The sequence below is a fragment of the Artibeus jamaicensis genome, unplaced genomic scaffold (genome assembly GCF_021234435.1).
Source record: "Artibeus jamaicensis isolate MK-2021 breed Jamaican fruit bat unplaced genomic scaffold, CSHL_Jam_final contig_601, whole genome shotgun sequence".
Taxonomy (NCBI): domain Eukaryota; kingdom Metazoa; phylum Chordata; class Mammalia; order Chiroptera; family Phyllostomidae; genus Artibeus; species Artibeus jamaicensis.
In genome coordinates this window covers 2,887,988-2,901,772 of record NW_026521902.1, presented here as the reverse complement: position 1 = coordinate 2,901,772, position 13,785 = coordinate 2,887,988, and the positions used below count along the sequence as shown (strand labels likewise).

The 13,785-nt window shown below is 61.0% G+C and overlaps 1 protein-coding gene across 3 annotated transcripts in view; it reads right to left on the bottom strand.

Moving 5' to 3' along the window:
- Window positions 1-1,619: 1,619 nt before the first annotated feature.
- Window positions 1,620-13,785, bottom strand: part of COL11A2 (collagen type XI alpha 2 chain) — a 29,563-nt gene continuing 17,397 nt past the window's right edge. For all 3 annotated transcript variants that reach the window (XM_037134467.2, XM_053670678.1, XM_053670677.1), the window contains 36 exons: window positions 12,868-12,921; window positions 12,539-12,592; window positions 12,403-12,447; window positions 12,267-12,320; window positions 12,138-12,182; window positions 11,942-11,995; window positions 11,787-11,840; window positions 11,503-11,556; window positions 10,989-11,096; window positions 10,778-10,867; window positions 10,538-10,591; window positions 10,199-10,306; window positions 9,975-10,082; window positions 9,784-9,837; window positions 9,634-9,687; window positions 9,326-9,433; window positions 9,079-9,132; window positions 8,858-8,911; window positions 8,570-8,623; window positions 8,365-8,418; window positions 7,918-8,025; window positions 7,508-7,561; window positions 7,281-7,334; window positions 7,103-7,156; window positions 6,625-6,678; window positions 6,270-6,377; window positions 6,122-6,175; window positions 5,939-5,992; window positions 5,589-5,696; window positions 5,388-5,441; window positions 5,021-5,056; window positions 4,795-4,848; window positions 4,435-4,702; window positions 3,856-3,968; window positions 3,331-3,537; window positions 1,620-2,673 (listed from right to left, as the gene is read on the bottom strand). In XM_037134467.2, coding sequence (XP_036990362.2) covers window positions 2,533-2,673; window positions 3,331-3,537; window positions 3,856-3,968; window positions 4,435-4,702; window positions 4,795-4,848; window positions 5,021-5,056; window positions 5,388-5,441; window positions 5,589-5,696; window positions 5,939-5,992; window positions 6,122-6,175; window positions 6,270-6,377; window positions 6,625-6,678; window positions 7,103-7,156; window positions 7,281-7,334; window positions 7,508-7,561; window positions 7,918-8,025; window positions 8,365-8,418; window positions 8,570-8,623; window positions 8,858-8,911; window positions 9,079-9,132; window positions 9,326-9,433; window positions 9,634-9,687; window positions 9,784-9,837; window positions 9,975-10,082; window positions 10,199-10,306; window positions 10,538-10,591; window positions 10,778-10,867; window positions 10,989-11,096; window positions 11,503-11,556; window positions 11,787-11,840; window positions 11,942-11,995; window positions 12,138-12,182; window positions 12,267-12,320; window positions 12,403-12,447; window positions 12,539-12,592; window positions 12,868-12,921 — 2,835 coding nt within the window. In that variant the 3' untranslated portion in view covers window positions 1,620-2,532. The remainder of the gene's footprint in view (window positions 2,674-3,330; window positions 3,538-3,855; window positions 3,969-4,434; window positions 4,703-4,794; window positions 4,849-5,020; window positions 5,057-5,387; window positions 5,442-5,588; window positions 5,697-5,938; window positions 5,993-6,121; window positions 6,176-6,269; window positions 6,378-6,624; window positions 6,679-7,102; window positions 7,157-7,280; window positions 7,335-7,507; window positions 7,562-7,917; window positions 8,026-8,364; window positions 8,419-8,569; window positions 8,624-8,857; window positions 8,912-9,078; window positions 9,133-9,325; window positions 9,434-9,633; window positions 9,688-9,783; window positions 9,838-9,974; window positions 10,083-10,198; window positions 10,307-10,537; window positions 10,592-10,777; window positions 10,868-10,988; window positions 11,097-11,502; window positions 11,557-11,786; window positions 11,841-11,941; window positions 11,996-12,137; window positions 12,183-12,266; window positions 12,321-12,402; window positions 12,448-12,538; window positions 12,593-12,867; window positions 12,922-13,785) is intronic.

Genomic DNA, 13,785 nt, shown 5'->3' with positions numbered 1-13,785 from the left:
GAGGAGAATGGGAAGCATTTGTTTTACACCTAATCATCTCCACAGTGGAGGCCTGGGAGGGAGGGAGGAAGGAAAAAAGGGAGGGAGGGAGGGAGGATGGTCTGAAGCCCTCAGGACTTGGACATTGAGACCGAGGGCGTCGACGGTCCCCAAAACGCCGATTGTCGCCTGACCCCAAATAGACGAGATCACGAGTTTCCCGTCCATTAGGCCTCCTCCTAGGTTGGGCAACACGCGAGAGTGAGAGTTCGGTGGTGACGAAGGAGGGGGAGCGCCTTCGGGACAAGTGAGGGGCCGGAATCTTCCCGCAGGCGCGTTAGCGGCACAGGCCCCAGGGGGCAGCACAGGCAGCAAGACGCGAGGAGGGGTTTCACCTGCGATCGGATTTTTGGCTCGACTTTTAGGCGCCATGGGCGAGCTCCCTGCCCCAAGGAGTAGCTCCAACACTCCGGGGTTTCAAAGATTGGGGTTTTTGTTCTGGGGATTCCGACGATCAAGGGGATGCGTCGGGAGACCCACGTTAGGAAGAAGTAGGAGCGTGGGGGTGGGGGGTGGGGTACTACTCCGGGTCAGGGATGCAGAGCAACTCCGGGTTTTAGACCCGAAATTGGAATGCACACTTGTGTACACGCACATACACCCGACCCCCTCCACCCCTCCACAGCCAGGCGTCCAGCAAAATAAGGGGCGTCCTGACTGGGATGAGGCCCTGGAATAAATTTTAATCCGCTGGCAGGACTGGCGGGAGCCAGGAAGTATTGTTTGGAAGGATGGGCAGTCCCAGGAGAGAAAGGGAGGCCAGCTGGGGATGTGTGCTGCCGCCCTGAACAGGACAGACAGACTGGGACCATGACCCCAGCCATGACCCGGACCACGATGACTTGCATGAAATATAAGCCCTGGGAGGGGCCCCTGGGGTTGGAGGGTGGGGGGACAGCACAGAGTAGGAGGAGACAGGCAGACACCCTGCGTCTAGCCCGAATGCTAAGCTGGAACGACTTAGACTCTGACACCCGCAGGGGCACAGCCTGGGCTGCCACAGCCCTGCCTCATTGTGACAGGACAGGGCCGGCCTGGGGGCAGGGATGAGAAAGCCAGAGCTACAGGCCAAGGAAACGTTGCTGTGGAAGGGAGCCTCAGTCTCCCCATTTGCAAAGAGTTCAGGCTGGGCCGCCTGAGGCTCCCTTCAGGCTTTTAGCCCCGAAAGATGGGGGAGAGTTTAAGGCCCTTCCCCAGGACCAGCCCAGCAGCAGTGCCAGGCAGCACTGGGGGATCCACCTGAGATTCTGCATGTGAGCCAGGCTTTCTGACACCCCCGGCCAGGGCCGCACCTCCAGCACCCTCCAGCCTTGCTGTGTCTGCAGGACACAGGAGGGAGGGGAGTGGGCATGGGGGAGGGGCCGCACCTCCGGTGCCCCGCCCTCAGGCCTGGTGGCCGGGCCCTGCAGGGAACAGGGATTAAGCCATCCACTTCTGGCTGCAGCAATTTGGGAAGAAAAGGGTGGGGGCAGGGGGATAGAGATTTGGTGAGGACAAAAGTAACAACACAAGCATCACATACATACACCCTGGGAGGAAACAATCATATTTTTTAACCGTCAGTCAGGTTGGACGCTGGTCATAGGGCTAGACAAGGTCCTGGGAGTCCCTTCTGTCCGTAGGCATTTTCCCTTCAACTGCCGGGTCAGGGAAAGGGTGGGGGTGCCCAGGGCAGACTAGGGGGACAGGATGGCAATAGGATACTCAGGGGGCTCAGGGCCGTGGTGAGTTCCCCACTATTACAGATTTCGATGTCTCAACCACCTGCTGAGTACAGCCCCTTCACACAGCCCTCACTGTCCCCTGTGCCCCCAGGGCAGTGTCCCGGTCCCCAGGTAGCAGGCCGTTCCTGCGAGGCTCAGACCTGGAGCAGGAGAGCAGGCTGTGTGTGGGGGAGCCAGGTGGCCGGTCTGTGGGGATGAGTCAGAGCCCTAACCCCAAGGGGACCGCAAGTTCCAGTGTTCACAGCGGGCACCACAGGTGGGGTGGGAGGGAGGGAGTTGGGGTTCCGCCCCTCCCCCCAGTCACTGAAAGGCCCTGAGGCCAGAACGAGGCTACCAGGGCGCATCCTGGAGAGCCCTGTCTCCAAAGGCCACTGATTTTTGTTGGCATTTCTCTCTTTATCTTTGTAGTTACTTAGTTTTCCACTCTTTAAATAATTATTATAATTACTTTTAAATACAAAATACTCGATGTTCTTTCTCCTCTCTTGTTTGGGGAGACTAGGAGGCCAGTTTTAAATGAGTGTGTCAGCTGTCTAGCAGGTCACGGGCTGCGGGCGGGAGGCCCACGAACCCCAGATGCCTCCCCTCCCCTGGGGTGTCCCGGCACCCCGCTTCACCCTCCCCTAGTCTGCCCCATACCAGGGCCTCTCAGTGCCCTGGCCCAAGGTCCCCAGGTGGTGAGGAGCCCTCTCCGGAGGTGGCGCGGAGCTGATGCTGTGGGACTCCTGGGCGGCCTGGTTCCGACGGACAGGGTCAGACAGAGAAGGCCCTAGCCCATGAAGCAGACAGGCCCCAGCAGCACCCCGCCCCGCCTCGGGGGGGCCCCCAGGTCTGAGAAGGAGGCGTCCAGTACTGGCAGCTGCTCCAGCACAGGTGTCCGCACCTCCAGCACCGTCCGGCCTTGCTGTGTCTGCAGGACACAGGAGGGAGGGGAGTGAGCATGGGGGAGGGGCCGCACCTCGGTGCCCCGCCCTCCGGCCAGTGTGCTTCTCCTCTGCCTGCCCTGAGCAGCTCCCCTGACAGCGTCACATGATCAGACGGGCTGATTTTCCTCCAGAGAGTCAGGCCGGGAGGGCCGGGAGGCTGTCTGTGCCCGTGTGTGTGGTGTGTGTGCGCACACTCACGACCCAGTGTGTGCGGCTGTGGGTTTGTCTTTGAGATTGCCTGCCTGTGGTGGGGTGTGAGTCTGCGTGACTCCTCGGGGGTGTGTGTACATGCGTGGGGGGGCAGCATGCTGCATAATATTAACTGGCATGATCCCACGGGTGGGGGGATGTATGTGCAGGTTGGGGGGTCTGTGCCCCTGCGCCTCCCTGGGGGTGTTGCCCTCTGCCCCCTCCATGTGCCTTTGCAGGGCTCCTGTGTAACCATGTGTGCTTGGGTGACTGCTGTCTGCACACAGGGGAACCCCACTTCCATCGTCCCCACGCCCTCTCCCCATCTGAGCTCCCTCAGCCATATCTGACCAGGGAGCTGGACACCTGCTCTCCGGAGCGTCCCTGCCCCAGGGGTCTTCCTGCAGCCCGACCCTGGGACCCGCCCCTCCCGGGCTTTTCCAGCTTCCCACCTGACAGCCCTGTCTGAATTCCTTGACATAGGGGCTGGTGTCCGGGCTCAGCTCATCCTCATTGGCTCCCTTGAGCTTCAGCTGGCCTTCCGGGGCCGCCCCAGAGCACGGGTAGGACACGTCCTGGTGGGCGGAGACGCTGAGCAGCCTCAGGAAGGTGAGCTGGACCACGCCTACTGGGGAGCCCTCCGAGTCCACGTAGGAAAACTGGCAGGAGAGGGGGCTGGCTCAGGGCCGGCGGGGCAGCCAGAAGACAGCCGCGGGGGCAGGGGCGTGAGCAGGGAGCGGGTGGGAGGAAAGGGCTGGGGAGTAAAGAGGGCCCGGTGGGAGCCAGGAGACTGGGGGTAAAGAACAGGCGAACATAAGTCTTGGGTTGCCAAGGGAAGGAGATGAAGTGAACGGTGGAGGGCGGGTGAGAGGGAAAGAAGAAGGCACAGGAAAGGAGAAGGGCCAGGGGGCTTGTCACACAAACCCACAGCCCACTCTGCCCTGACAGGGAGGGGGCAGACCCGGGCCAGCTCTCACCTGTGTGACGTCATCCCGAGGCAGCACGCAGGTCTCTCCTCCCGCTGTGAAGTTGCAGAACACCCTGAAGGCGTCCCGAGCACAGCCCTGGTTGGGGTCAACCCAGTACTCTCCTGTGGGGTGAGGGAGAGGGGAGGGGCAGGGCCCTGAGCGCCTGGACCCCAGATGCGCTTTGCCCCACTTCCCACTCCCCCAGCTCTCCCCACAGTGCCGCCACCTCCCGACCCTGGGACACAGGGCCCCTAACACAGTCTCCCTCATCGCCTGTACTCCTGCCCCGTCCACGACACCCGGACCGCAGCAGCACCCCCAGGCTCCTGACTGGATGTGTGGCTGTGGGTTTGCACACACATCTGTGTGCACACACGTGTGTGTGTGGACATCGGGCTGGTGCACGCTGGTGCGACCACATCAGCCTCTGGTGCTGAAACACTTCTGACCTGGTTCGTGAGAAGCCACTGTGCCAGTCCCCTCAGCCCTCACTGCCCCCGACACCTTCCCCAAGATTCACGCAGCAGCCATTCTGCTGGCACACGCCGCATGCTGTGAACAGCTTTTCGTCCCGAGGCCGGCACTGACCATCCGGCAGCTCTGGGTGGCAGAGCTTCAGATCCTGGCAGGTGCGAGCGGGGCTGTCCTGGGTCCCTGTGGGCCGCCTCATCTGCTCTATCTCCTCCCGCAGGGAGTCAAGTGAGCCAAAGATCTCCTCCAGCCCCCCAGGACTGCCCGGGGCCCCCCCAGTTCGTGTGGCTTCATCTTCCTGCATCGGGCGGCTTCCATCCACTGAGCGCCGAGTCTTTTTGGGCATCTGGATGGGTAGTGGCTGGATCACCTCACCCGGGGGTCCCTGGATGGAGGGACCAATGGAGAGGGTGAGGGTGGGCAGAGAAACACCAGGACAGAGGGGGACAAAGAAGCAGGCCGTGACAGCCCACTCACCGGGTGTCCCGGAGGACCCTGTATGCCCTTCTCCCCCTTGGGTCCAGCTGGGCCCTGCCGAAAGAGTAAATGAGGTCATGGAGGGGTCAATATCACCGAAGGGCCAATTCAGTATCCGGACAGGGAATGAAGAGCTGCACTGGGGGTGCATGTTTGCTCTGAAGAGACAGTTCCAGGTCCGGCCTGGAGAAGGGGCAGAGGTCAAGGCTGGCTGCGGTTTACTCACTGTGGCTCCTTTGGCTCCCTTGGGGCCAGCAGGTCCCTGTGAAATGAAAAACAAGAAAGAGATGGTCACTTCCATCTCAAAAAAGGCTGTGACCACCATCTCAAAAAAGGCTGTGTGTGACACAGAGGAATGGAGAGGCAAGGTTTTGAGGCCACAGGACAGTGGGATTACCACAGAAGGGGTGGACCTGGGGACATGGGGACACTGGGGAGACTTTGGAAGGATGGGGAGGAAACACTGCAGGCATAAGAACACGCAAGAAAAACTGAGGCCTATGCTTCTTGGACTGGCAGTTGCCATGGAACCCACTGGGAAATTACAGGAGGAGAAGCAGTGAAGTTTAGTGGAGGAACAGATGGATACTCACAGTGAGGCCGGGGGGCCCTCCAGGACCAATGGGGCCAGAGGCTCCTGGGACACCCTAGGAAGGGAGGGCCTCCTGTAACTGGGTCTTCCTCCCCACCCCTCCCGCAAGCCACCGAGTCTCCACTCACAACCCTTCCCATCCCCAGTGGGAATCCCCACCCCCACCCCACCCAGACCTTCCAAGACCAGGCCCTTTACTCACCGTCTCTCCCTTCTGTCCAGCGGAGCCCTGAGGGCCAGGAAGTCCCCTATCACCCTTCTCTCCCTGCTCCCCAGGGGGCCCAATCAGTCCAATGAGACCTGGGTGACCCTGGAGAAGAGGACAGGTGGTCAGGGGGACGCAGAAAGGAGACACACGGACACTGGAGGACCACGGGGGTCAGAGCCCAGAAGATAGAAGAGACATGGGCACAGGGGCTGTGAACGGTCCACACGGAGTAAGGGCCCCAAGGACTTGGTGCCGGAGGCCTGGAGCAGGCCCCGCCGGTCTCGGGAGGTAAGTATGAGGGTGAGGGGAGCGGCACCTGGTTACTTAATCTGTCTGTCACTCACCTTCTCTCCCTTGGCCCCAGCATCACCACGGAGGCCAGGAAGCCCAGGCGGTCCCTGTGGGGAGACTGGAAGTTACTCTTTCCAGGGAGAGGTGGACCTGAGCTCTCCACCCACCAGCTCCCATTTCCTCCAGGACTTCGGCTGATGCCCACTGGTCCCGAGGTGTCCCATCACCCCACTCACCACAGGGCCTGGAGGCCCAGCCTGACCTGTGGCTCCAGGACGACCTTGCTGGCCCTACAGGTTTGAGGAAATCACGGAGGTCAAGAGGAGCGCCCCCCCCCATGGCTCCTCACCCCTCCCCACCCAGCCTCTCCCCTCCATGACTCACCACTGGGCCCGGGAGCCCCCTCAGACCGTCGGGACCAGGTTTGCCTGATGGGCCTGCAGGACCCACAGGGCCCGTCTTTCCCGGAGCACCCACAGCACCAGGATCCCCCTGAAACACACGCAAGGAATGTGTCCTAAGGGGCAGAGGCGGGGAGGGTGGATGGGGGCAGGGAGTCCAAGGTAGACTGAGGCAGAAAGTAACGTTGAAACCCCAGAAGCCCCAGGGGCAAAAGCAAGTATAGGAACCACATCCCCACAAGGGGCTCGGCATGCGGAGGCAGACAGAGGAGTCTGAGCAGCAAAGGGGCGGGAAGATGAAGGGCACGTTCCAGCACCCAGCGCAGCCTCTCCCTCACCTTGGCGCCCTTCTCCCCTTGTCGCCCCTCAGGACCAGGCGTGCCAGCAGGACCCTGTAGGTGGAGGCGGAAAGGAAGAGTGAATGCGGATGCAGGAGCCCATTCACAGGTGGTGAGAGCAGGCACAGCTGGACCAGTTGTTAAAATACTTAGTAGTTCTAAGCATCTGGTGAGGAGCCACTTAGTGTCCCGCCTCTTGCCCAGTAACAAAAGGGTGAATCCCTGGCCTGGCAGGGGCCCTTCCCCCAGTGCCTGTTCTGAGTGGGAGATACACACCACCACCCCTGGCAAGAACTTTCATACCAAACCCGAGGGACAAATGTACCTAAACATGTACAGAGTACTTATAAACATGTGCTCAGGCACCCCGCCACCCCAGGAGAGCTCAGATGCCAGGCAGCCCACCTGCCACTGCCCACCCTCTGCCCACCCTACCCAAGGACTGCCCCTGAAAATCCCAGGTGTCCACCCCACTTACACGCTTTCCAGGTGGTCCAGGGGGTCCATTCTCCCCAGTGGGACCAGGGGATCCCTAGGGAGGATGAGTGAGTGTTTAGAGCCAAGCCAAGGGCCCCATCAGGGGTGGGGCAAAGAGGAGCAATGGGTCTGAAGGCCTGGTCTCAGTGGTGGGGAGAGGGGGTTCCCTGGTCACTCACAGGCTGCCCTGGCTCGCCGTCCTCTCCACGATCACCCTTTGTACCATCTTGGCCCTGCGGGGATGAAGGAAGGTCAGAGGGCCCCAACCTGGCTGGTACCACCGGAAAACGTCTGATTCTCCCATCCCTCCAGCTGCCCTGACATACCTCTGGCTTCCAACAGCCAGGCCCACCAGCTACACAGAGGCCTACCCCTCTGCCCCTCTCCCCCACTGGGTAAGACTCACTCGAGGGCCACCTTCTCCAGGAGGACCAGGGTCACCAGGAAAACCAACAGGACCCTAATGAAGAAGGAAAACAAAGGTCAGGCTCACAACCCTGAAGACCACCCAGGGCCAACATAGGCCCCTGTGGGCATGCGCCGCACTCTCCCTCTCCGCCAGCAGTCCCAGCTGCACTACCCTAGGAGGAGCACCCCACCCCCACGCTTACATGCCTTCTAGCACGTTCGGGTATGAGGTAGAGGCCATCTCTCATGTTTCCTCTCTCTGGATGCTAGACTCTTATGGTCTCCCCAGAAGACCCTATTCCCAGAGCCTCCCTCCCAGGTGCCCCTCACTCTTGGTCTCCCCACACTCCAAGATCCTCACACACCCATTCACAGGACTCTCCTCTCAGCCCCTCCCGCCATACTCACAGGGTTCCCTTTGGGGCCATCATCCCCGGTGGGGCCTTTAGGCCCTGGTGGTCCCGCCTCTCCCGGCTGCCCCGACTCTCCTTTCTCCCCACGCTCCCCGCGTGGGCCCTGGAGAACAAGTAGAGGATAGAGATGGTCCCACAGGGGTCTTGAAGATCAACGATGCAGCCCCTGCTTCCAAGATACCGTCGGCCTCCCCCAGTCCCCTCAGTGACAGTAGGATACACACAGAAAGGCAAGCCCATGGCGGGTCCGCTGCCCTCTCTTCCCTTGGAGGAAAGAGTGGCAGGACTCACTCCGACTCAGGGACCAGGTCCCAGAGAGAGTGGCTGGGGCACAGACTCCCGGGCAGTGGGAAGGTCCAGCTCCAGGAGGTCATGGCCAAAGTCGGGGTGGCACTGAGGGATGAAAGGGATTGGGAAGGGGTGTCTCAAAGCTATCACTCACCTTGACACCTGGCTCACCCTGGACCCCGGGAGATCCTGACTCTCCTGGTTCCCCCTGCAAGGAGACTGGAGTCAAAATCCTCCTCCCCCCCAAAAGTATCCTGATATTACCCATGCCTCGTTCTCTTTTGACCCCCAACCAAAATTGGCAGAAGTCTAACCCCACACCCTCCTGAGATCAGGCCATTCAACCCCTTCCTAGTTACCTTCTCTCCAGGGGGACCCAGGTTCCCAACACCTCCTGGGGGACCTTGAGGGCCCTGGAAGAGAAATAGAAATAGGGATCGCAGTTCAGGAGAGGAGCCACCATTCCAGAGGTGGAGCCTGGATGAGGGACCCCAGGTCGCAGCAGTGAGACAGCAGGAGGCCTTCTTCCCAGGGGTCAGTGGCTTCTAGTGGTTCCCGAGGTTGACACTAGAGTTTACAGTCTGGACAAAGGGAGGCAGAGGACTGGCCACATTGATCTAAAGGGACAAGGGACTGAGAGGACTCACATCAGCTCCATTGGGTCCAGCTGGGCCTCGAGGTCCTGGGGGGCCAGGTGGTCCCTGGGGAGAAACAGATACACCCTGAGATAAAGAAGGAAGTGAGGAGGGTCCTTGGGGGCGGGAGGGGCAGTAGCCGTGGGGTGCTGGGGTGGGCTGGACGGGTGGGGGTGACTAGAAGGTGGGGCTGGGCCGGTCAGGGTCACACCCATTAGGGGGTTCACACTCACCATAGGGCCCACGTCTCCCGTTTCTCCCTTCTCTCCGGAGGGGCCTGGCAAACCCTGTGCAGGTGGTACAGGCGGCACAGACCCAGGTGAGCAACCCGCCCCAGGCCCCAGTCCCCTCTGTTGGGCCCCACGGGCCTGCCCTCGTTCCCCACTCCCCCCTCCCCTTTCCTTGTCAGAATGAGGCTGGCAGGGTCTGAGGTAGACATCAGCTCCCCCAACTTCAGCCCATCTCCACCCTGCAACTCACCTGTAGGCCAATGGGGCCTGGGGGCCCATTGAATCCTCTTGTTCCTTCATCACCTTTGGCTCCAAAGTGTCCCTGGGGTCCCCGGGGTCCAGGCTCCCCATCTGCTCCCTGAGGCAGGGGGAGGGCAGGGACAAGGACACAGAGGTGGGGTCACGGTCCGATGTTCTCCATCCACAAACCCCACACAGAGCTGGGCAGCAGGCCCAGAGCCCCCTCCTGCCATCCCAACCCCAAAGGCGAAGGGGAACTGCTGGTCTCTGGGGACTGCCAGGGCCTCTGGCACAGCAGGCCAGGCATCAGCCGCTCACCGCTGTTCCAGGTTGCCCCACGGGACCAATGGGTCCAGGAGGTCCGGGAGGGCCCTGGGGGAGAAAGAAGAGTCAGAGACACCACAACAGGGAGGAAGACCGAGTGGGAGTGAGGTCGAAGGCCAAGGGTCAAAGGTCATAAACACTTACATGTTCACCTTTGTTCCCTTTAATGCCCTTCTGTCCGGGGTCTCCCACCTCACCCTGGGGGAAGACAAATTAGTCTTTAGAGAAAGGAGGTGGGTTGAGTGGGGACAGTAATGAGACAGGGATGGGGCCACGCCCGGATCTGCAGTCTCGTCTGGAAAGGACCTGGGTCCAGGGGCTGCGGGTTCCCTCACCTTGTCTCCATCCTCTCCTGCCACACCCGGGGGTCCAGCAGGACCAGGAAGCCCCACAGGACCCTGCACCCCATCTCGGCCAGTAGGGCCAATGGGGCCCTTCTCACCCTGTGGGAAGTAGAGAGAAGAGTCATGACCTGAAGACAACCCTCACCCTCAAACACCCCCACAGGAAACCCCTGTAACCCAGGAGCTCACAGACCCCTCCCGGGCCCAACACTCACCGGGACACCTTTCTCTCCTGCTGCTCCAGGGGGACCCTGAGGTCCCGGGCGCCCTGGGGGGCCAATGGGCCCTCCAGATCCTGCTGCGCCTCGTTCCCCAGGGGATCCCTAAAAGACAAAATGGAGTCAGACCCCCAAGGAAGAGACCACCACCTGCCCACACCAGAGGGCCCCTTGACCATGGTTCCCAGGACAGCCCAACATCAGATGCATGATGGCTGCTGACCCTACTACAGTCCCCCGTGCCCAGACATGGCTGGCCTAGATCCAGCTGCCACTCTTCACTCTTCACTCCCTTTCCTGGCTCCTCCCCACTGCCCCCCGAAACCCCAGACTCACTGCAGGGCCAGGGGGACCAGCCGGACCTTCACTTCCCTTCAGACCAGGTCCACCCTATGAACCAGAGATTTGGAGCAACAGCTGTGAAACAGGAAGGGGGGACATCATAGAAACAGGGGTCCAGGAGATATGCGGGGTTAGGGGAGGGGCACAGGCTCAGAGAGATGGGGTAGGGTGACTCTGAGGGCCACCAGGACTTGCAATGACTTCTTATGGGTGGTCTGTTAGGGTCACACTCACAGCAGTGCCTGGGAGGCCTCTCTCTCCTGGGAAGCCCCTCAGCCCAGCAGGCCCATCTTTCCCTGGGGCCCCAGGAGGACCAGGGTCACCCTAAAAGGAAGGAAAGGTGGTAAGCCACAGCCACGCTCCCAAATCATGCAGAGAGATCTCCAACTCCCCTCAAATCCCCAAGGCTGGTCCCCACATTCCCTCTGCCCAGCCCCTTACTGACCTTTGTTCCTTCTTTTCCAGCTGTTCCCGTCAGTCCCTGCTCTCCAGGGGGTCCTGGGGGACCTGGATGACCTCTCTCCCCCATGGGCCCAGTTTCTCCTGCAGCTCCCTGGGGAAGAGTCAGAGAGACTCCAGTCTCAGACCCTTCACCCCACTATCTGCCCAAAGCAGCCACCTGGCCTGCCTAAAATACCCCTCTAGAACCCCTTTGTCCCTGCCCCAAAGCTTCTGGGAAATGCCTGGGGGCTCCTAGGCCAGTGTTCTGATGTTCAGTCCCCAGTGGGGAGTACCTACACCACCTCATGTCCCCACTGGGGAACTGCCAATTCTCTGATCCGAGAAAATGAGAACTGACCCAGGAAACAGGCTGAAGGTGGGCATCAGAGCCCCAAACCTCATCCCCGCCACTGATCACAGCCCCACCTTTTACCCCAGCCCTGGGGTCCAGGGCAGGGCCTTGTGACGGGGAAAGGGGAGAAGAAGGCAGACAGACTAACTCCAGAGGGCAGACGTACCTGAGGTCCCACCACCCCTGGGGGGCCAGGGGGGCCGGTCTTCCCTTGGAATCCCTGAGAGAGGACGAGAGGAGAGAGCAGTGAGGACAGCCAGGCACGGACACCACGGGGGGGAGCCCTGGTGCCCGGAGGAAGTACAGGGTCGCTATCACATCCTTGGCCATGGGTCTGAGTGGTGAACACCAGGATGCTCTCCACTCTGCCAGGAGAGCCTCCCTGGCCTGGTGGGCCTTCTAGACAGCTCTGGAGTTTGAGGGGTCGGAGGGGGCCAGGGCATCACTCACCACTTCTCCTCTCTGGCCTGGGTGTCCCGGGAGCCCATCCTTCCCAGGGGGGCCCTGGAAGGGGTTCAGATGTCAGGTGAATTTTAGGCAGGGAAGGGAATTGGGGGGAAGGACTCAGAGAATCAAGGTAGGCCCGAGATCAGAGGTCAGCTTACCGGAGGTCCTTTGGGACCAGGAAATCCGTTGGGGCCCTGGGGCCCTGGGAGACCCTAGAGACAGAGCTGGGTTGAGCAGGGAAAATGGGACGGGAAGCCGCGCAGGGGACACAGCTTCCTCCCTGAGGTACGAGGGAGCTGCTCCGGTTGGGCTCCCTGGGGAGCACGGGGACAGGGACAGTCCAATCACACTCACCCTTTCTCCAGGGGGCCCATGGGGGCCGTCACCACCCGATGTTCCCTGCCAGGAAACAGAGTCAGAGGGGCTGCAGGGGAGCTGGGCTAAGGGACAGACTGCCCACGGGGCCCTGCCAAGGCCACTAACCTTAGTGCCAGACTTTCCAGTGGCTCCTCGGGGTCCCCGCTGACCCCGTGGACCCTAGAAGAGGGAAGAGGAGTGTTAGAAAAACCAACACACCCCTTTGGATCTTGAGCCTCAGGTCCCTCCCTGCTGCACTCACCGTGGGGCCCCGCTCTCCCCGAGGCCCTGATTTCCCCGACAGGCCCTGGTGGGAAGGAAGCAGAGGCGACATCACCCAGTGCAGGGCTCCCCGCAGAGCAGCCCTTCCCTCCGCACCCTTTCTCCCACCAGCTTACCCGGGCTCCCTTCTCTCCACTGGCTCCAGGAAAACCAGGGAATCCTAGGGACCCCTGGTGAAAATGGAGAAGAAAAAAATTAAATGGTCAGAAAAGGGAAGGGCCTAGGAAGGGCCCAAGGGAGTTAGAAGAGGTGGTAGAGGACCGGTGTGGGAGACCTGGGCTCTGGCCGTCAAACCCCTGCTGCTCGCTGGGCCTCCTTGCCCTCCTCTAGGGACAGGGCGGGCCAAATCCTCTCTACAACCCACTGCTTTGTTGGCCTGCATTTCCCGCAATCAGGTGTCAGGGAAGGGGAAAGGAGGAGGGGTACCAATGGGGCATCACATCACCTTGGGGCCCTGGCGTCCAGGATAACCAGGCAGACCAGGAACACCCAGCTTGCCCTGTGGAGGGACAGCAAGCAATTAGGAGTAGAAGAAGCCACGATACCAGTCCGCCCCTGGAAAACCCAACGCTCAGAGACAGGAGCCAGCCCCCACCCAGCAACATGCCCCACCAGACCTCCAGGCCTCCGGCTCCCACCTTGTGGGCTGCTTGGCTTTTGTAAGCGCTCCTCCCTGAGAGTGAATTTTCCCCAAGTCCAGTGCTGGGATCTTGTCTCCCTTGTGTCTGGGGACTAAAGTCTGCCAATCCAGAAAGTCCTTGGGGGCTGTGATCTAGTCCCTGCCTACCTGTTGACCTCAGCACACATGCCTGTCCCCTGCAGGCCTCCACACAGCTGGGGACTGCCTCCGCCCTCTGCTCATGCTCTGCACCACCCCAACTCCCTGAGCACCTACCTCCTACCTCCTGATGCCCTGGTACATCCCTGCCTCCTGATGCCCCTGGGGGCGCCCTGCCTCCTGGTGCTGCGGGCCCATCCTGCCCAGGCAGCTGTGGAACGGAGGTTGGGAGCAGGGATTCTGCCACCCAGCTGCCTGGGCTCATACCTTGGCTCTGCCCCTCCCTGGCTAAGTGACTAACTAACATCTTAACCTCCCAGTGCCTCTGTGAAGCGGGACTGTGATAGTGCCTACAGCACAGGGTGGATATGACAAGCTGGCATGGTGCCTGCACACAGTAAGTGCTCTGTGAGAGTTAGCTCTGAAGATCCAGAGCCCACCAGCTCCTGACGCCCTCCCTTCTCAGAATTCCTACTGTTCTGAGTCTGGACACACGCAGTCTGCCTTGCACCTACAGTTACCCTGTGACAGTCTCTATGCCCCATTCCCACCGATCTGTTGTAAACTCTTCAGGACAGGGACTTT